The sequence below is a fragment of the Anabrus simplex genome, chromosome 1 (assembly GCF_040414725.1).
Source record: "Anabrus simplex isolate iqAnaSimp1 chromosome 1, ASM4041472v1, whole genome shotgun sequence".
Taxonomy (NCBI): Eukaryota; Metazoa; Arthropoda; class Insecta; order Orthoptera; family Tettigoniidae; genus Anabrus; species Anabrus simplex.
Window position 1 is genome coordinate 343712686 of NC_090265.1, and position 23223 is coordinate 343735908.

Sequence of the window (23223 nt, forward strand, 5' to 3'; positions counted from 1 at the left end):
ATAACATTATAAACAATTGTTATACCAATTATACGAGTACAATCATATACAGTAGGCCTATATAAAATAATATAATATACTAATTATGTTACTAAAAATTGACATTCTCAGAACTTAATATACTAGCATGTCAGGAAGGTCTTCAGCCACTCACTAAGTGACGTTATCAACATCTTTCATATGTGTTCTTGCCACGGTATTGAACCAGCTTCTGAGCAGAAATAATCTTTTAACTTATCGCTTATGCAGAAAGCCTCTCTGGTCGAATTTCCACCACGAGCGGGCAAGTTTTGGAGCTGTGGATTGACAAACTCTTGGTTTGTAGAATCACTTGTTTCATTTATAAGCATGAAAACACTGTCGTCATACTTTCTAATGAAATTGTGTAGCACACAATGAACCATTCTGTTCATTGTCTTATAGTCATGATTTTAGCCTGCGATATTTGGAATATTCGAGACCACACAGAAAATACTCGTCTACTAATTTATAACATGAGAGAAGTGGAGTGTGAGCAGTTCTTGTGGGAAGAAAACAGCTATATAATTATGAAGTCTCTAGAATCTCATAAGATAGATTTATTACGCCAAGCTAAGCTCTTAACTGTAGGCAGAGGACTCCAAACACGTGACCTATGTAGCGTGCCAACAAAGGTTTTGGAGTGAAGAAAGAAATTAATTGATATCTGTGAAGACAGAAGAGATGCATTTGATTTGATGAGAAAATTGCAACCTGTGTAAATTTTGTAAAATTTTGATATGCTGCACGATTGCAATTAGAAATGCATATGGTGAGGTACTTGGCGCGCATTGTGTGTGCACGCATCATGCCGCGGGCGGGAGAAAATCGCCACTAACCCGTTGGCGTGGGTACACCAGCCTCATTATAAATATAGAGCCCCAGGGCGCTTGAGATTCATTCTTTGACTGTCTTGCTGTCAGGACTCTGTGATAAGACGACGAGCTAACTCCGAGACTAGCATCTGAGCTGCGAGCCGTAATCACCAGGTACGATCTAGTTGGGAAAATAAGTAAGTACATAATCTGCATAACTATCTTGAAATTTTCATAATACATGTGATGTCTTGCACATCGTGAGAAGATGTACTGCCTATGATTTGTCAGCCTAGCTAGTAGCTTCATATGACTTTGAGGACCAATTGTTAGAAGGGAAGTACGGAGAGTAATAATAGCTCAGATTATTTCTGGTAGTTGAGAGTAACTGTTCTATGATGAGACAACAAGATCTTTTCACCAAATGTGAATGAGTGAATTCTTGAATAAACTCTAGTAGAGAATCGAACTTAGAAGCGTGTGAGTGTTGGAAGTTGTGGAAACTGGCATCGAACTGGAACCCTCTGTAACACATGTCTCTTTACAGTTTTCCCTTCAATGGCTAGCGGGAGAAACGACACGCTGAGAACGAGAAGAAGTCCGGCCAGTTGGAGAAGACGGGAGCTGGCAAGACCCAGAGCATCGACGTGGGGACACCAGGAAGGCGTGCTCACCACGACACCGAAGGAGACACCTCACAACTTTCGAGGAAGCTGCAGTAGAAGCTTTCATCAGACATCATGGATCCAGTTATCCGCACACCTGTGACACCGACGATGATAGTTGTCAACATGCTGTAAACTCCAGGAGTCCACAGAGGGGCGCCTCGCAATGCCATCGATACGTCCAGGTTAGATCGCTCCAATTTGGTTCTAAGCATGTAATTTATTGTACGTAGATTCAGGATGGCCGTCAGCCACAACAATAGCTGTCAGATGTAAATAACGTTTTGGTTAGAGTAATCATGTACAGACCTCGAACTCAGGATCGTAGGATAGGCAGTAGGTTGTATATTCCCACTCGTATTAGTGTAATGTTTTTATTTCTTTTATTTGTGTTTTCTGTTCCGTTGTGATCAGGTTTGCTAGGTCTGTTAACCAGATACTATAGTTAGTGCAGCGTAGCCTATACTTATTGTTCGTAATTCAGAGGAGATCGTGACTCATTCCTTGACTCACAGGGGCTAACGGGGATAGTTGTGTGTGCCCGATTGCTTGAGATATCTTTACATCAAATTCTAGCTGATCACTCGTTTGTTTTAGTTATGCCAACCGCAGAGAAATAATGAACATGGTAAGGTGAATATTCCGCTTTCGTCTGGCTGTAGTAGCGCCAGGGAAATGAGATATTGTGTATTTATGGATGAGCCCGTGGAGGCTGATATCAGAGGATGTGATTTAGAGAAACGCTCAATGGAGGCAGAGATATTATAGTGGATGAATAATTTCGGCGCTAAGAATGGCCCGTCATGTGTTTATTGAAATGATTTGAGGAAGGCAGCAGGTATGCTGTTATAGGATCAGCTGAGCGCTCCCCAAGGGTAGCAGGGCCATCACACATCCCGTTGTTTTTTGTGGGCTTAAGGAAGTCAAGTTTTACGTCACCGGCGAGGCTGAGTAATATTGCTGTCTGCACGAGCTCAAGTGTTAGCAGGGAGAGCCTTCCCCGGCTGCGACCTTGTGCTGCCAGCAAGGGATCACTTTTTTGTCTGCATGGCTCTGTTTTGTCTTGCTACTTGATTATTTAACTACTTGCTGGCCTAGTGTAAATTTACGTGATTTTGTTGACGAGTCTTGGGGCCTTAAGTACGCTGGACTGTGCACCTTCATTTAGTCCAAGCTATGTATCTTTTTGTTTGTTGTTAGATGATCGTGGGTTCGAGGTCCTGTGAGAATAATTTTTATGTTGAGGAGATGGCACTTCTGACGTGCTTTTGTATAGATAGGGATTCCTTCTCATTATTTTTGACTCATTCCTTGATTCATGCTTGTTCCAGCTTGGCGGTTTGATAACCTTATGACATGGAAGGCATCTGCGACAAACGGTTGACAAAATAGAAGTCTTATTTGAGATTTTAATGTATTGTAAATACTTGGATATTTTCTTAATTTTGTAATAAATTAATTTATGTTACTGTGAATGCAGCTTTGTTTCCTGTAATTTCTTTACTTTTGGTTGTTCTTACCTGGCTATCTTGCATATCCATGTGTTTAATCATATTTTGGCCCTCTATTATCTTTACCCTTTTTCCCTGAGACATGCGCGACTGAGTTGCTGTGGTTGGATATGTGATGCAGGTAAGAGATGTGCACAAACCCACACTTGTGGGAGTTTTGTTCACTATGGTGCTCTTGGTTCGAGCTCAGCATTCGCTTGACGGGAACCAACAGCATTGTAGGGCACAACAAGTCGCTAGTATTATGTTATCAACGCTTTCCGGCTTTGATTGAATTCGTCTGTTGTAAATTCGAAATTTCTGGGTTAGAATACCAAAAGTGTTTTCAACTACCCTCCAAGCACGGCTGAGTCGATAGTTGAATATTCGCTTTGTTCTGTCCAATTGTTGGCTTGGATACGGTCTCATAACATGTGACTTTAAAGGGAATGCCTTGTCACCCACTATTACATGTGGTATTTCAACAGACGAACCTGGCAGTTGTGTATATCCAGGAACTGATAAGGCACCTGGTTCAAAAGCTTTCCCAATATTCGAATGAACCCAGACACCTCCATCGCTGTTTTTACCGTACGATCCAATGTCGACAGCAATGAAGTTATAGTTGGCATCTACAAGTGCTAATAAATCAACTGAAAATGTTTTCTTATAATTGAAATACTGGGAGCCACTGTTCGGCGGAACCTGAATGACGACGTGTTTACCATCAACTGATCCCAAACAGTTCGGGAAATTTCAGTGTTCTTGGAAGTCTTTCACTGTGGCTTTCCACATTTCTTCTGTTGGATGAGGCATTACTTCATGTATCAGTGCTCTTATTATAGCTTCGCAAGTTTCTTTCACAATCTTGTGTACAGTGGAATGCCCAAGACGATAGCTGTAAGATATTGTTTTAAATGAATTTCCGGTTGCCAGGAATCTGAAACAAATACAAAAATACCTAATTTTATGAATTCATCATAAACTTATCATTATGAGTAAACACCAACATGTCTCTGCTACAACGATTAAATACTTAATTATTAATTAAATTCGTACCTTATTTCAAAAGTGTAAAGGCCTAAATAATTTATTTATTTTTCCAGGTGAAAGGTGCAAAGCAAGGTGGAACAATCTAAGGGATAATTATAAGAAGTCGCTGAAAAAACTGAGAACTAAAAGTGGGGAGGCAGCAAAAACTGTAAAACGCTACAGATTTGCGGATCAATTAAGTTTCTTGGATAAATACCTCAATGAAAAAGAAACTAAGGGAAACATCAATCTGTCCGCAGATGACGATTTTGAAATTTAAGATGAGGAAGAACATCAAATACAGCAGAACAACCGCAATCCAAGCAGCAGTCTGTACCTCAGGATGTAAACAACAAGGGTATGTCTACAGGAAACATCAGTGATAAAACTGATTCCTCGACATTTTCAACCCCTCGAAGGTATTGTAAAAAAAGGAAGCTACAGGATGAACCAACAGCACCGTCGATACTGATGAAATACATCATCGAAAGAAATTCTGCACAGGGCTCAGCTATATCTAACCGGGCCAGTGAACATCTACAACACCCCGTTGATGCCTTTTTATTTGGAATATCGCCTATGTTGAAGTCACTGTCTCCATACTATTTGAGTTTAGCTAAATCAAAAATTTTCACAACTGCACATAAATATGAAATGATGATGCTGACAGAGCAAAGTACCAGCTCGACAACAGCATCTGGTGAGAGGGCATTTCAATCCTTAGAGGCACTACCAGAAAATGTGACTACAGATCCTCTCAGTTCTTCATCGTGTTCAACAATCAACAACAATGAAGATAACCTACAACTTTATTGGCAGAAGTTTGGTGAAAAATCCACTCAGTAACATGACAGTTAGCCTATTTCAACATCCAAAAACACTAATGATTTCAATTATTTTTTCCTGCTGTTTTAAATACATATTTCTTAAATTCTTCCTCGTAAAGTTCACAGTATGATGTTTTACAAAATATTGTATTTTTGTACATTTATGCTACTATAAAATTGTTGTCATAAACACGAATGTACCTACTTCATTTTCATTTTATTTTAATATTACTTAAGTCTACTTACCGCAGGCATACAGCCAGTCTTTCCATCGGTGTAATTGGAGGTCTCCAAAACGTGTCCTTTCTTGTAATTAAAGGCTCTACCTTCTTAAACAGCTCACTGAATGTATTTCTGAAATATCCGTGAAATTTTACTTTGTCGCCCTTCAAGCACTTATACAGAGTAGAAAACTCTCCTTCCTTATCCCTGCGTTTCCATATAGGATGAACCCACTGTTTCTTCCTCTCTTTCTCCTCTTCACCCAAGATTATAGCTATCATTAACAGTTCATCATCACTAAGAAAACTCATCATGGAACACTTGATTGCCGACTTACATGGAACTGCACGGAACTGAAGTGTGAGAACAGACGTGAAATATTCATGTCGGAAAGGACGGATACGGAAACGGAGAGCGCCGCCACGTCCCAGAGATGTGTGAATCGACCTTTAATATGGAGAGTTCTGAACCAGTGACTATGGTGATGCTACTGTTTGGGTCACCAGAGAAACAAAAAGGGAGAGAGGAAACTAACTTCCCCTACAGTCAGGCAGTTGGAGCCTTAATATACCTGATGGTGTCAACAAGACCTGATATTTCTTATGTGGTAGGAGTGGCAGTATTCTCCCCAGAAATTATGTCAGCCAGGTGTCAGGAATGAGTAGCCGGGCGGAGAATACTACATAAAACTTCAATATGAAAAAAATTGAATTAATTCCCCTCAGGGCATTAACAATAACATCAGACAGGTAAACATTAACTGCAAAATTGAACTAATTTAATGGTATCACGAACAAGACATAATAGAGTATTTTGAACTTCAAGTGTTCTACTGCTCCTTCCAAATCATGTAACAGCGGGCTTAGGCCTACCACTCAGTTGCTGTGGACATGTGGACTGCCATACGGATTTGTGACATCATGCAGAATAGAGAGCTTGCATGCGATTCCACGCTAATCCAGACTCCGCTCACACACGACACTACATGGGGGTCAAGCTAAACATTTGATCTCCGATGTAATTGATGCAATGGTGCTGACAATAACCATTTATCACTTGAATTAACAATTTTACAGTATTTACATGTTCAATTGGAGCACCCAATGACCCAAATATGTATTAATATTATGTAAATAGCATATATCTACGTTATATTAGTGGGGCGGTCTGTAAAAACGGACTAGGGAGAACACTGTATGGTTTGAAGGTCATTAGAAAACCCAGCTACCACAGGTGTTTTACAACTGAAGAGGATTCTTCATTATCTAAGACCAACGGGTAACCTAGACATCGTTTATCGTTAAGATGAGATTTCGAGTACACTATGCTGACCTGGGTGGCGATATGGGCACTGGAAGATTAACGACTGTCTTAGTTTGTAAGTATGCTGGTGGATAGATAACTTAGGTGAGTCAACTGTCGTAAAATGTAGCCATATCCATGACGGAGGCCGAGGTGGTCGCTGCTAGTAAAGGAGCCCGTGACCTTGTTTGACTGAGGCGACTTCTTGATTAATTTGTTGGACTTCAAGGGAAACCAAATCTGTATGTGGACAGTGAGGCTGTGATGAAGCTTGCGAAGAACCCAGAATATCATTGCAGACTAAACACATTTGTCTGAGATATTTCTACATATCAGATGTGGTCAACAAGGGAATATTCGAGATCCAGCACATTTTGAAGGAACACCAGCTGGCTGACATTTTTACCAAAGCTCTAAATAAATCACGATTTATGAAACTCATTAGTGATATAGGCCTTAAAAGACTTGAAGGAGTGTGTTGAAGTAAGTGTTTATGTCATTATTATTTAATAATTCACTGAAATAGCTTATAATTGCTTTTATTCTTTGATATCAATTATCGTTTAATGATATCATGGCTGACTGACATGTGTTGATAGGTTTGTTTTTCCTTTGGTGTACCCAAGTGCAGTTTTTACTATTTATCATTAAATGTTCAAAATAATATGTAATATTTCATAAATTCAAATAAAGATTTAAAATACTTTTAATAATTCAATAAGAGGTGCCAGATGTGGGCGTTTGGAAGACCCATACAATGGCTCTCAGACGGCACGATGACCGAGCAAGTGGCCGCATGGCCTGGATCACGTAGCTATCAGCTTGCATTCAGGAGATAGTGGATTTGAATCCCACTGTCGGCAGCCCTGAAGATGGTTTTCCATGGTTTCCCATTTTCACGCCAGGCAAATGTTGGGGCTGTACCGTAATTAAGGCCACGGTCACTTACTTCCCACTCTTATCTCTTTCTTATCCCATTGTTGCTGTAAGACCTATCTGTACAATTTACAAAGTTGATAACGTGCAGAAGTTTGGCGAGAAATAAGTCAGAGCGAGGCTGAGCTGTGAACCAGCTATAGGGAGTTTCACCAAATTGGATGACCTTGTCTTTTTGAAAAATGAATATTCAGAAGAATTAAGCCATTAATATGGTGGTCAAGCAGGGCTGATCTTTGCCATATGACAGGCTCAGAAGCTTCAGATGCCTTCTACCAGATTATTTTTGAAAGAAATTTCCATATGAATTAAAGCTTTTAAATATTCTGATGTGGATTTGGTCCCATTCCTGTTCCGAGGCCAGAATTTCAATCTCCCTCAGTCAGCACACTGAAATTACCAGCTACCAACACTGCACGTAATATTTTCAAGAAAGGTCATTCAAATTTTAACATTGAAGAAAGATTTTTGCAAGAAGTGTTGAACTATTTTATTGTAAATAGTGTGTAGCCTATATTTTGTTTTTAGTGTATTCTCAACAGTTCATAAAGGACACGGGTTCTTTCGTTTTTAAATTACTAGAGAGCAACAATGAGCATTGTAATCTGTTATGAGACATTATAGCTGGCATGTCATATTTCAAGAATGAAAATGAAAATCCACAGCTTGTTTCCATTCATTCGACCAGGTCAGGAATGGAATGAATGAAGCCCACATCTAGCGGCGAGGACAGGAATTGTGCCGGCTGCCGAAGCCTGTCGCGCTCCTCTGGAGCAATGATTAATGAATGACAGATGAAATGATATTGGAGAGTGTTGCTGGAATGAAATAAGACAGGGAAAACTGGAACACCCGGAGAGAAACCTGTTCCACCTCCGCTTTGTCCAGCACAAATCTCACATGGAGTGACCGGGATTTGAATCACGGAACCCAGCGGTGAGAGGCCGGCGCGCTGTCGCCTGAGCCAGGGAGGCTTCATATTTCAAGAAATGTTTCAAATTTTAAAATTGAAGATAACATTTTTTTTTGTAAGAAGTGAGGACAATTTTATGTAAATAATGAATATATTAGACCTATCTGTATCGGTGCAACGTAAAACAAACTCTAAAAAAAAAAAAAAAAAAAAAAAAAAAAAAGATGGAGCGTTTTGTAAGACCATCAAGGAGCATCTAAAGAAGGAGTTCTCGGCATATCAGAAGGACTGGGATGAGAGCGTTTTAATTTTCTTGGATCAGCACCAGATCAGGAACAACCAGCACGGGACTATGTGTGGGAATACGGGACCAGTACAATAACATCCATGACTATGCGCGACAATATCCGAGAATATTCAGCGATGGGATGCATGCCATCCATGAATTGCTGGCGAACTCTGTGGGCTTACAGGATGGTGACCGGCTTTGGTTGTACAGACTTGTGTGGATGGCAGGAAAAATCAACCAAGCTTCAGATGCCATGGATCAATGACGTTGTCTAAAAGATTCAGCAACCTCCCCAAGAAAAGATGATGGATGTCAATTTGGATCATCTGGCGCCATATCGTGGAGCATCTTGTGACAAGCAGCCATAAGGAAGGGGCCACTATTGCGGAATGTCTGTCATTTTGTTTTTTATTTCGGAGGGATGAGTTAGTTTGGCCCCGCCCGCAAGCCAAACTATTGGCCGCCACTCGCAGGAGCCAGAAGTGGAAGTGCCGGCCTTCTCACCTATGTCACTCTAGAAGCCTATAAAGGGCTGAAGTGCAGAAAGCTTGCATCTTATGTTGTTCTGAAATGAAAACATTGCTGAAAGTAAAATTTCCAAATGGGATCCACGTTTGTATCCAAGAGAAGGGATGGATGGAAACATCTCTCGTACAAGTTTGAATACGAATGGTCAGGGGAATTTAAGTGGGATCTCTTTTTCAATGCCCAGCCCTCATTGTGTTGGAGAGTTTTCGAGGCCACCTGACAGACACCAAGAAATTATTGGAAACCATGAAAACCAATTTGGCAGTGATTTGTGGTGGACTGACATTGGTATTTCAACCCTTGGAGATTTTGATTAATAAACCGTAGGGCAAGCTAGAGACAAGAACATGACACAATATGAGATATGTCCAGCTAGTGACAAGACCATTCGTCTGGATTGGTTAGGACCCGCTAGCGACAAGACCATTGCTCTGGAATAGTTACGTCGAGCTAGTGACACAATGGACTGAATTGGTTAGATTTGACTAAGGACAAGACCATTGGGCTGGGGGCAAACAAAGCGTTAGAGCTGCCTCTATGGCAGTACTGGCTAGTGGAAAGACCATTTGAGAGTTATGTTGCGGATACTGCAACTACATCCGGCACACCACGCCATGACACGTCACTTTCCAACTCTGCGGTTTCTTTATATTCACAGAATGTGGTAGCAGTGGACCACACATGATACAAGTTTTATTTGGAGGCAACAGGAACTGCCCTGCAGCCAACAGGAACCCAGTAAATGCCTGCATTTCAGAGATAGTGTTGGTTTCAATTTTTCTATATAGGCCTAAGTAAAATACTTCTAGGGGCAGGTTGGTGGGTCCCTGGCAAGCATAAAGGTAAGATCTCAACTCTCATCTACTTTAGGTATCGTTTTACATAATTTTTGCACAATGTTCACCTTCCTACAATTGTGAAAAATCTAGTAGGCCTAAATTGTAGCCTAACCAGAATTATTTTACCAACAGAAGAAATTTCAGGTGGATTACTCCTTGAACTATAATAGGTCTAATTATGCTAATATTGGATAGAGGTAGCAATACAGTAATGTAGGCTTCTAATCGTGGATGGATATTTAGTAGCCCAATCTCATTATTCAGCAGCCGGGCGCTTTCTCACCCATACACTTTTCCACCAGTCCTAAAAATGTGATTTGCAGACTACTTTTAATAAAGTTACGAAGTGGGCAGAAGAGAACCAGCTGAGGTTAAATGAAAATAAGACTGTTCTTTGACCTTCAGAAAAGGAGGAAAACTAGGAACATTCTTAATCAATGACCAGCAATTGAAGTCAGTCACAAATTTTAAGTACCTAGGAGTCACTTTTCAAACACCGGGGAACGTGTTCTCTTTACATGTAAAAGACAGACTAAATGCTGCCATAAAATCCATTAACAACATCAGATCTTTGAGCCGTCTCTCACTTTCAAGTGCCATCGAGTTATTTCATCTTAAGGTTAGTCCTGTAGCCACCTATAGATTAGAAAATATATGGATATATCTTGGAAGGAGGCAACTACATAGTATAGAGAAGGTGAAAGCATTCTATTTACAGAAAGTACTTTGCCTATCAAAGTACACTCCATCACACCTCGTATACCAACTGTCGAGGGAATTATTCTTTGTGGAAGAGCTGCGTTTGAAACTACTGCTCCCAGCCACCCCAGCGTATAAGGAACTCCTACAAGAGCTTCAACAAAAAAGGAATAGCATATGGTGGGACTTCTACCAATGTGATGCAATGATCAACCGCAACTGGACTCAGGGAGGCTATGAGTTGAGACACGTTGTGACCAGACTCTCAGTCCATGGGTTTCACCGACGCCTAGCGAGTTTCCATGAGCCAAGTCCGGACTGCAGGTGCAAAAGATGCGGCGAACATTGTGAACGCTATCACGTACTTAAGTGTAAACTGAGATTAGAATCCTTAACAAAATTCTGTACAGACGATTGCTCACAAGAATTTTGTCCATGCACATATGTGTGCAATAAACCATTTATTAAAATGTGATAATCATGCAGCTAGTTGTTGGGAGCCAATGATTATTATTACCATATTTATTTTTTAAAGTCCTAGTTCCTCCAACAATGAAGTAAAGGGCAAAGACAGGGTTCGATCGTGATACGCGAGGAACTACCACCTACTGTAGGTGCGGGAAAAGAGTTGACCACAGGGGATTTGAGTGGAATGCCAGTAGTTTAGCATAATACAAAGAGAACTAGGCCTAGTGCAAATCTAATAGGGACTCTAGGTTACAAATCCCATGCATTTCTGAGCCCTTCGGAAAGAGAATCTGGTTTTACACGTTAATTTTATTTACTTATACTGCTAGAAAAAAAAAAAAAAACCTTTCCCATCATTTGTAACTTATAGGGAACAGCACCTTTGATCTTGAACTTTTTCTTAATCAGGTCTTCGTGTTGCAAGGTTTCAGTCTCTTTCATCTCGTCATATGAAGGGTGAGTCATTTCCGATGGTAGAGTTGTTTACGTGGTCCTGACAGTTTCTACCAGAATTGACCAGAATATACTCAAGAAACGTTCTTGGAATAACTTTTGAGGTTAAGGAAGAGGCGCAAATCAAAGTTACGCGTCGACTTTAACTTGCTTATTATTACTTTAAAACCTACATGATCTCAAGAGTGTCTTCTAAAACACGAAAATTCGAGTAAGTTGTTGTAAAGGAACAATTTTTCAATGAAACTTCACATCCTGCGGATTCACAGGCACAATGAAAACAGACACACAGAATTGCGGAAGGCGGCCATCATTATTTCTTTGTTTTTTTCCTAGTTCAAATAATACACCCTTGGCCTTCGCGGCGCTGGTAGTTTTGTTACGTGATGTGCGTTATGGATAACACAACAAGTCGAATGTACATGAGTGATAATTTCCCGTAAATTTTAGCTATGCATGGAATTAAAATGGCATTTGAGTGTCCTGAAATAGTGAAAATGAAACAAGAACTGACATGAAACAATAAACATAGTGAAGAATTATGGTATTGTGATGTTAGGATTTGCCAAGCTGATGATTTCATGACTTGTGATAGAAGAGAACACTTAACTAATGGTCAAAGACCCTAATTACTTCTATCATCCTGTCCTGACGGAATCACCACCTGGAAGGTCTCAACAGGAATTTGAAGAGCTGGAGAAAATGCCGCATGTCACGCGAAAATGGGAGTTATTTCCGGGAAGAAATCGGTTTTGTTGTGATGGGAGGATCATGATGGCCCCACAGACCAGTGTATTTTATGTTACCCTCGGCCTCATTGTCGGCACAAGTGCATTGTTTTTTGCTTACGAGTAGGTATAGAGCTCGTCTTAATATCTTGCTTCCTTATGTAGTTTTTGATGCATTGCTCATTATTTTTCTTAATTCATTTCAGCTGTCCATTTCTTGCTGTTCGTATCACTCCTGCAATACCAGTGGTTGGCGCTTTACTCTTTATGTTTGTGATGTCAGCACTCTTACGAACAAGCTTTAGTGATCCTGGAGTAATTCCTAGAGCTACGCCGGATGAAGCAGCATACACAGAAAAGCAAATAGGTATATACCATAGGCCTACTTGTAAAGTATTTTGGATGTTACTGTAGGGTAGGACTTTACTAACAGGGTTGCATGCTTTAATAATGAGAGAAGCATGTAAAGATGACATGAAACAATGCAGCAATAAAGGAATTAAAATATTCCCAGTGAAATAGCAGAGAGGAGAGATCCTTCCTTTATGCTTGCCAGGGACCTACCAGCCCATCCCTAGAAGCATTCTCACTACTATGATGATGAGTATTAATTATTATTAAACAGAATAGCACACAAATGTGCAAAGTTTATTCCTTACTGTAGTCTATCAGTGACTTTACTCTTTTTGCGCAATTGCTGAAATTATATCTTTTACACTGTTTACCACACAGAATACACATACAGTCTATAGAGGGCTCATGGAAACCTTTTTGTGTGCATAATTTATGATGAAAGCCGTTTATTGGGCTCCTTAAGTCGTTCAGTCCAGTCCAACTCCTGTTAATCATGGCTTCTGTGGAGTAGAAATTTAGATCTATTTCCTCTCCTTTCCTTCTTCTCAATTGTAGGAATTCTGATTCCTGTTTGGTAGAAGGTAGCTGCAGTCTAAGTTCTTCCATAAGAAAAGGCTCTTGTGCCAGTACGTATGCCATTCTAGATGGTGCCATTTTTGAAATGTCTAACGTTTGTTTGAGAAATCTGGCTTTCACGTTCTCTATGCAATTTAAATAATTTACCGTGAGATAATCCCAGATTAGTTCCAAACCATAAGTGATTACTGGAACAACCCTTGCTTTGAGGAGAAACATTGCTGTAGTTAGAGAGTTTTGTAGGGTCCTGTATGTCGTAAATAGAGCCCTGCACGGATATACAAAATAATATCCGCTCCTCATCTGCACCCGCATCCGCAAATGGTTATCCGCATCTGCAAAATGGTTGTATGTATGTTTAGTCATCAGCCCGAAGGCTGGTTGGATCCTCAACAGCTCCGCCGTCGGCTGTCAGAGATGGTCTAGGCATCACTGAAGAGGCGTACTAGGGAAATGAGGAGTGAGGTGGTTTCCCGTTGTTTTCCTCACAGCAGAAGTTGCTATTACATATCAGTCTGCCAAGCCCACTGAAATGCATGCACCAAGCAACCCTATGAGCAATAGTTTCACACCAGTCATAGCAGGGACTGGCTGCATAAGGAATGGCATAACTAGCATCGTTCATACCGCAGTCACTTTCATATTGTCAAAGCCAAGTATAAGACAGAGACAGATCAATGAAAGTAACAAAATTGCTCTAGCCTATACCAGAAGACATAGTGCACTGTAAACACTAGGTCCCGCCAACAAAGGCACGCAAAATGGTTATCCGTGGATAATTTAAATATTTAACTATAGTATATTACACCCACTGTATTGAAACAGATAGATCTGTTAACATAATACAATAGGCCTGACACCTGGCACCAGAACCACTACAGTCACAGGTTTATGAGGGATTTTCTCTTGCGACAACTACCAACGTATTGACCTTTGTTCCTGGCTTCCATTAATGGGGGCAGGAGCCAGTTAGGCTTAGGCCAGATTTACGGCTTTATGGTCTCAAGGCTCCTTATAGGGTCAACCGTGGTAATTCTGGGACAAAAATGAAAACTTTCAAATTCTAGGGCATTAAATCTCAAAGTAGAAAGTTGGCATGGTGTTAAATTAATGTAATTTGGTACCCACAGTTCATTTCCAAGAAGAAATTTTATTAAAATCTTATAACTGTTTAGCAATTCCACTAAAACTGTATCCCAAAATTACCCCATGGTTTGGGGCAATGATGAAATTCAAGAGGACAAACTGGGGCAAATATTCATTTATAGGAAGGGGAGTTAGGAATTGGAATAACTTACCAAGGGAGATGTTCAATAAATTTCCAATTTCTTTGAAATCATTTAGGAAAAGGCTAGGGTGCAACAGATAGGGAATCTGCCACCTGGGCGTCTGCCCTAAATGCAGATCAGTATGATTGATTGATTGATTGATGGGACAAGCATGGGGCAAAAAAGGGACACAGTGATAATTTAATGAGAAAGCTTGTTTGACAGATACTGAGGCAATAGTTGGATAGAGTGTATTTATATTATGTGACTGATTTAAAAAAAATAATTAGCCCAATATTATGCTGCTTTTTGTTAGTTAAAAAACAGGTTTCTTAACTGGTAAAAATTACTTGATACTTAAAGCAAGAATAATCACTTTTATTTCCCACCAAAATACATAACACTTGGGATAAAAAATGACCACTGTCCATACATATTACCCAATTAAAATTTTGGCAAAATTTTATATCAAATACTTCTGAAATAAGCAAAAACATCACTCGATACACATTATCAGTGTTAAACGCCACAGGGTCATCATCATCAGTTTTCCACTCCAGTTGCCCGGGTGTGGTTTACGAGCACTCTCCACTTCTGTCTGTCCATGTACCACTCTTCTCTCAAGACGACATCCCAGCTGATTCCTCTTGTTCCTGTGTCCTCTTTCACTTGGTCCAGCCACCTCTTCCTAGGTCTTCCTGCCGGTCGTTTTCCGGCCACGACTGTGTGTAGCCATTGTTTTGCTGTCCTTCCATCGTCCATTCGTTTGACATGGCCAAACCATTTCAAACGGGCCCTTGTCACTTTTTCATTCAGGGATGGGTACATACCAGCTTGCTCCCTTATTCTTTCATTCCTTACCCTGTCCCTTTTTGTCTTCTGTACCATAGTTCGTAGGAACTTCATTTCTGCGGCTTGTAGTTTGCTGTCCACTTGTTGGGTTGTTGTGCAGGTTTCTAGGCCATATGTTATTATGGGGGTGAAGTATGATTGGAATAGAATCTGCTTTGATCTTAAGGGAACTTGTTCGTTCCAGAGGAGGTTCCGAACTTGATGGTAAAACTGAGCTGATTTTTGAATGCGGTTGTTAATCTCATGCTGTATTCTGTTATCACTTGAAATGATGCACCCAAGATATTTATATTGGTCTACTGTTTCCAGTTGTGTACCTTCCAGCATTATTTTTCCTTTCTTCTTCTGCCTGTTGACAGACATAGTAACAGTTTTCGATTTATTTATTGTTAATCCATGTGCTTTCAAATGTTCATTCCAGGTGTTCAGCCTCTCTTGGACTTCCTTCTCTGTATTTCCCCAAATTACTACATCATCTGCAAATGCAAATGCATTGATGTCCATATTGTTCTTCTGCTTAATTTCTTTCATGACTTCATCCATGACAGTGATAAAAAGTAATGGTGAAAGGGTACTGCCTTGTTGCACTCCTTTAGTGGTTTGGAACCAATCAGAATTACTGTTTCCAACTGCAGCAGTCTTCGTAAAGCATTTTAACTTTCTGGATAAGCCCTTTGGGTACATTCTTCTTTCTTAAACATTCCCATATAGTCTTCCTTGGAACACTATCAAATGCTTTTTCGAGATCCAAAAACACTAGCGTTAAGTCTTTGCCCTTCTCCCAATGCTTTTCTAACAGTATTCTAAGTGCAAATATGAGATCGGTAGTTGATCGGTGTTCTCTGAATCCATATTGTTCTTCCTGTAGTTGTGGTTCTATTATTTTCCTTAGCCTTTTTTCAAGTATTTTCTCAAATATTTTCAAACCATGAGACAATAAAGTGATCCCTCTATAATTGCTACATTTCTTCCGGCTTTCTTTTTTGAAGAGAGGTATTATTATTCCCTTTTTCCAATCATCTGGGACTTTCCTATCCTTCCATATTGCATTAATTACTCTATGAAGCCACTGTATTCCTATTACACCAGTTGCTTTGATCATATCTGCACTGACTTCATCAAATCCTGTAGATCTTTCTTTGGGCATACTATTAAGGGCCGTCTCTACTTCCTTCCATGTTGGCGGACTCTCTTGGTCAGGCTCATCATTGCAGCTTAAACTGACCTGCGTGGTTACATCATTGGAGTCTTTCCCAGTACTGTTGTATAAATTATCAAAATAGGATTTCATGATCTTCCTTATTTCTGTCTCCTCCCTAACTATATTACCATCTGGTTCCTCTATTGCTGTTATGTATTCATTGTCTCTTCTTATATTTCGTATTGTTCGGTAAAGTAGTTTAGAATTAGCTTTGCTGTCTTGCTCTAGTTTATCTGTGAAATCAGTCCAAGCTTTCTGTTTTTCTTCGGCCACAATTTTCTTTACTTGTAACTTCTGATCTCTGTATTTCTGCTGCAGTTCGTTTACTCTAGATTCGTTCCTTTGACTTCCTTTTTGCATTTCTTTGTCTCTAGCTTTCCTGGTTTCATTTTTCACTTTCACAGCAATCTTCACCCGATCGTTCCACCAAGGAGTTTTTTCCCTTCATTTTGCTATTAGTTTTACCACAAACTTCTAATGCAGCTCCGACAATGCTTTCTTTGAATCTAGTCCACTCGATGTTGCCTTCTTGTAATGCATCTGATGGTAATTTATTGGTCACTTTTTTTGTGTATTCAACTTGTTTCTCTGTCTTCTTTAGCTCCCATGTCTTAATTTTTGGTTTCCTGTATTTCTGAGGTCTATAAATTTCAATGTGCTTTATTGTTGCGAGGAGAAGTCTGTGGTCACCGTCCAGGCTTTCACTTGGTATAACTCTGACATCACATATGGTCTTTCCTGCTTCATTGTCAGATATAAAATAATCTATCAGAGTTTTAGTATCTCCATTCCAACTGTATCTTGTTAGTTTATGACTTAGCTGCTTCTGAAACCAACTGTTGTTTATTCTCAAGCCATTCCTTACACATAGATCTAGAAGACTTTCTCCTTCTGGGTTCCTGTCTCCATAACCATGTGGAGCTAGTACATTTTCATATCCACGCCTGTCTGATCCAACTTGAGCATTTAGATCTCCCATTATTATGATATTTTCCTCTCTTTCTATAGCTTCTTCTAAATCAGTTCGGAATTGTTCTTTCTCCTCTTCGTTACAGCCAGTCTGTGGGGCATACACCTGGACTACTGTCAGCACACTCTTGTTAAGAGAGATGTTCAACTTAATAATTCTTTCATTAACATATATTACCTCACTGATGACATCAATGTCCTCTCTTAATATAAAACCTACACCATTTTTGGCTTCTGTTTTATTTCCATTCCAATGTAGTTTGTATCCTTTTCTTAGCTTTTTTGTTCCTCTTCCCTTCCACTTTGCCTCACTCAGGCCAAGAATACAGAGGTTCCTCCTTTCCATCATATCTATCAGCTCCTCGCTTCTGCCAGTCAGGGTCAGGATATTTAATGTTCCAATTCTGTGTTTAGGGCTCTTTCTTTTGGGCTTCTTCTCAGAACATCGTACTTGAACATCAGCCTTACAGTCATCATACGTTGCAGATGTTTGAGAAGACGTGTCTATCCGGTATTTTCTTTGCGTTCCGAGGCTCGTTTTGTAGTTGAAAGCAATCGATATAACCCTTCAGTTGACTTGCTAAGCCTAACACTGCTGGGGATTTTCTGTCAGGGGTATTCTCCCTTAGCCTTTGGCAGTCCCCTACCTCACTGCAAGGCAGCAGCTGATGAATTTATGTGTCATTTCCTACACAAGGGTCTCATCAAACCTTCTAGGGGAAAACTCCTCCACCCGTAGCTGTTGGTCTTCCCCGAGTTTGTCGGGTTTGGTGTCGGCCGCCCAACCCTCGGCCAGACAGTCGCAGGTAGTACCGTCTACTGTTGGATACGGTATCAGGATCACTCCTGACCTGACAGTAAATATTTATATATGTATATATATATATATACAAAATTTTCGTTCATGGCAGCTCTTTCTCACTCATCACTGGTATCAACACTGTATATTGAACATACAGAATAGAAAATTGCTACTGTTCACAGGAAGTCATTCTTACATCATTACATACTGTATACATGTAAAGAAATTATGGAATTCCAGCAATTCAGATACAAAATATTACTATAATACAACTAAACGCCACACGGTACCTAATAAAATATATGTTTGGAAGAAACAATGGGCTACTATTACAGTCTACAATATGTCAAAGTAGCCTAATCCAATGACCTAGGCTCTATATTTTTTCTCCATTACATCTGTGGACTCGGAAAATTTATAACGGATCCGATCCCCAATACAAACTAATTTAGGTTTTGGCAGTTTCTTTATAATATTCACATGGCTAATTAAAGTCACATCATCTTCATCTGGCCTGAATACCATATTTTGTTTGTCTACACACTTTTAGACACATCACTTCAGCATCATTATCATTAATTACATTTTGTATAACACACACATACCTGTATTCATTGATTTTTGCTTCCTGGCTACTTCAAATTTCACCAAAACAAAATCTGACTGGTGTAAATCTAAAATACCTAATTTTGCACCTGATGTCTCCTTTTCACTGATTAAGTTACAGCTGTCTTCAGAATCACTTGATATTACAAACTCATCACTGCTTTTGCTGCTCTCCCATTCTTCCATGTCTTCCTCACTATCACTGCTGATTTCTTTCCTTCTCCTTAAAGTTTTAGGTTTTGGTCTAGCCTTCTCTTTTCCTGGTTTAGTCAATTTCTGTTTACTACATGGTGTCTCATTTATTATGGGTGTCTAAAAATTATTCTGTTTTAAAACTAAAGTAACCTTAAAGAAGGTCCAACAACTGTCCCAACTTTACCCCATGAATGTCCCACAATTGCCCTGGAAATGAAAATAAGAATTTCTTTCTTAATATTGATCTTACAAATACTTAGCTTTAGAGACAGTTTCTGCAATGCTTTCTTTAGATGTGGGTTAAAAATAATTAATTGTATCAACATCAGTTTTTTCAAAAATTATAAATATTTCTTACCAGAAACCAAATTTTTTAATGCTGAAAATGAGTGTAAATTTTTCATTATCTTTCCTGCTCATCACATGGTAATTTTTTGTAGTTTAGTTATTTCCTGCCATTCAATAAACTCAAAATAATGTATTCCCACTAATAAAGCTTACAGATAATTTACTTGTAAGGAGATTTGATGATGTCCCTCTTTTACCCCAACATTTTGCTGTCCCACATTTGCCCCAGTTGACCCTGTATCATAATAATAATAATGTTTTAATGCAGCCACTGGCCATAAAACAAGAATACAATGACATATATACATCCACACCTGCTTAGTTTAGGCAGGTTTTCACAAATTCACTAATTGAGCACTTTCTCTCGGAGCATTCTTGTATATGATATCGCCCGCAGATTTGACCACAGAGCTTGCACACACACTGATCACTTGGGTCATGGAATTTCTTCTCTGAGCACAACTTAAAATGGAAACCATGGACCGCCATTCTTGTTTCAAGTTTAAAAACTTAATGTTAATTTCATATTGAACCGAGAATCTAATGGAAACAAGAATACAATGACATATATACATCCCACACCTGCTTAGTTCAGGCAGAGATCACTAAGAGGTTTCCATTAGAGCCATTCTTGTAGCGATGTGACGCAGCTAGTAATTTGTACCCATCCAACTTCAGCCCATCATGGCCTCGGTAGTGTAGAAGGAATCCCAAATTTCCATTTTCTTGGCTTTCAGATCTTGTAGAAGCTTCTCGTATGCCGCATTAACTGGCAGTATCAGCTCATTACATGTAATAAATATCATTTTTGGTCCGTATTGATGATATTTGATTGGAATAATAACATTAAGTTATTTATTAGACCACCTAATCAATACAAAATCGTCTTGGATGTTTTACATAAATTTGTTAACTAATAGTGGTACATGTTTCGCCTTCCCTGAAGGCATCATCAGCCATAGTCTTAACTTTAAATTAAAAATAAGCATCTAAATAACATGTAATAATGAAATGAATTTTAAATCTTGAAGAGATTTGAAGTAAAATAACATTAAAAATAACAATGATGGTTTAAAAATACAATGTGATGAGATATAATAGTGGAAGTATTAACAAAATTAACATTAGAAGGCTGCTAAAATAAGTGCAATGGATAAAACAACAGATTGTTATACAACAAGTAGTAAGATTGCATAAAAATAAAGTTGATAGTCTGGCGGTTATAATTAGACGATAGCGAAAAATCGTATATAATCTAAGTAAAGAAGAGAGAATAAAAGTCAAAGTTAGTCGAGAGATCCGAAGTTAATCTTGATCTTGAAGATAAAAGACGAAAGTCAGAGGCATATGGTGAAGTTGTAGAACACGTTGAGGATATGAAGTTGTAGAATAGAAGTTGAAGAACAGTTTCAAATAGGGCCATCCTATCTTTTATCTTCAAGATCATGATTAACTTCGGATCTCTCGACTAACTTTGACTTTTATTCTCTCTTCTTCACTTTGATTATATACGATTTTTCGCCATTGTCTAATTATAACCGCCAGACTATCAACTTTATTTTTATGCAATCTTACTACTTGTTGTATAACAATCTGTTGTTTTATCCATTGCACTTATTTTAGCAGCCTTCTAATGTTAATTTTGTTAATACTTCCACTATTATATCTCATCACATTGTATTTTTAAACCATCATTGTTATTTTTAATGTTATTTTACTTCAAATCTCTTCAAGATTTAAAATTAATTTCATTATTACATGTTATTTAGATGCTTATTTTTAATTTAAGGTTAAGACTATGGCTGATGATGCCTTCAGGGAAGGCGAAACATGTACCACTATTAGTTAACAAATTTATGTAAATCATCCAAGACGATTTTGTATTGATTAGGTGGTCTAATAAATAACTTAATGTTATTATTTCAATCAAGTATCAGCTCATTCCAAAGGTCCTCTATCAGGTACGTTTCCCTCGTTAGCTCATATACCAACGGCGATCGGGTTGTCTTTGATACTCCCAGGACCCTTTTGAGGTAGCGAGCTTTGATTTTCTCCAGTTCCTCCAGTTGTTTATAAGTAAGGTACTCTCCTATGATTTCAAGACCATATGTCAGCACCGGTATTACCTCTGCCTTAAATAGCTGCATAGCTATCTCTACTGCAATAAGGGTAATATTCCCTATGTTGTTCATTGCTCTGATCGCAGCAACCATCCTGGATCTGACGTGTAGTCAGAAGCAATGCCCACTTGTTTGCAGAGTTAGACCTAGATATTTGAAATGATTTACTCTTCTTAGACGTGATCCTCTACACATTATTTGGTCAGCCTCCGCGAATTTACCACCCTTCCTGAAAATCATCATTTCTGTTTTGTCCTCGTTTATGCAGATTTCATTTTCTTCTGCCCATTCCACGAGTAAGTTCATAGCTCGTTGCAGTTCATCGACATTCTCTGAGGCGATCGCCATGTCATCCACGTAGATATACATTTTTGCATTGTTACTTTCTTTTATCTTTACCCCTACATCGCATGTGAAGGTGTTAAATAAGATTCAACTCAGTGGATCTCCTTGGAGGACCCCTATTTTCTGTGGTATCCACTCTGATACGTCGATCCCATCATCCATTTGTACATAATTTTCTGTGAATATATTTGATATAAGCGTTGCCATGTTAGATCTTCCGTCAATTTCTCCAGCTTCTTGACTAGGATCTCCCTGTTCACTAAATCGAAAGCCTTCGAGTAGTCTACAAATATCACGTAGAGTTTTCTTCCTGGTGTTTCCAACGTAGATTTGATGTGTCCTGGCAGATTTTCCATAGCCTTGATAGTGGACCTTCCTTTTCTACACCCGAACTGTTCCTTGGGTAGCAATGGATCTATCATTCCCTCTGTACGCTTGCCATCAGGACTCTTGTTAGCAATTTTAGGCCTGTCGACTCTAAGGCTACTCCTCTGTAGGAGTTAGGGTCGTCTGTATCTCCTTTACCTTTGTATAAAGGCTTTATTTTGGATTTATTCCATTGTGTTGGTATTCTGCTTAGTTCTAGACACTTATTAAGCAGAGCAGTCCATATAGATATAGTTTCTGTCACTGTCTTTTGAATATTCTCATTCCTAATACCATGTGTACCTGGAGCCCTGTTTTGCTTAGCTTTACTGATGGCCCAACTTACTTCTTCTGTTGTCAAAGGCTGGGGCTCATGACAGACCTCTAGCTGTCTGAACTGAGGCCTGGTTTCCTTTGAACAGGTGACCTTGCGCAGATGCTCCTCCCAAGTTCCCATCGGTATGTTTGGCTGGAATCTTCTTTCTTTGGGGCGTAATGCTTTATATGGATCCCTCTTGGCTTCATCTATAATTTTCTGTTTTTCTCTTTCGATGTTGTCACTTATTTTCTTTTTCAAGAGCTTTTTGTACACCGTTCTTTTGGCTCTATATTCCTTGAGTACTTCTGCTGTAGTTTTTATATTCTTAGCCTTGTGGAGTGACTCTATCATTTGTTTTCTTTGTAAGTAACACTCTTTGTCAAACCAGGGTTTTCCTTTCCTTTCAGATCGCGGTAATACCGCTGCCTTAAGGAGTCTTTCTAGGAAGAGAGCTGCATCATCTAAATTTTCCTTCTCTATCAAGTTCTCGATATATCGTTTTTGAGTAACCTTGGCCTTTATTTTCTCAATGTCGATTTTCTTGCCAAGTGTGTTGGCTTTCATTTCTTCTTTAGTCTCGCTTATACTTGAGATGATCTTTGCGCTGACCGGGATGTGTTTTCTCACGGCGGCTTCTTCTGAGCAAACTGGTTTAGCCGGACCAACTATTTTGAATCC

General features: G+C 39.2%; 2 protein-coding genes across 2 annotated transcripts in view; one reads left to right on the forward strand and one right to left on the reverse strand.

Annotated features, from left to right (window-relative positions):
• Positions 1-11800, reverse strand: part of LOC136856767 (transmembrane protein 242) — a 63336-nt gene extending 51536 nt beyond the window's left edge. Inside the window, exon 1 of the mRNA XM_067134865.2 lies at positions 11424-11800. Coding sequence (XP_066990966.1) covers positions 11424-11508 — 85 coding nt within the window. The 5' untranslated portion in view covers positions 11509-11800. The remainder of the gene's footprint in view (positions 1-11423) is intronic.
• A 96-nt stretch (positions 11801-11896) lies between these two features.
• Positions 11897-23223, forward strand: part of app (Palmitoyltransferase app) — a 326850-nt gene continuing 315523 nt past the window's right edge. Inside the window, exons 1-2 of the mRNA XM_067134866.2 lie at positions 11897-12347; positions 12431-12591. Of these exons, the coding sequence (XP_066990967.1) occupies positions 12109-12347; positions 12431-12591 (400 nt within the window). The 5' untranslated portion in view covers positions 11897-12108. The remainder of the gene's footprint in view (positions 12348-12430; positions 12592-23223) is intronic.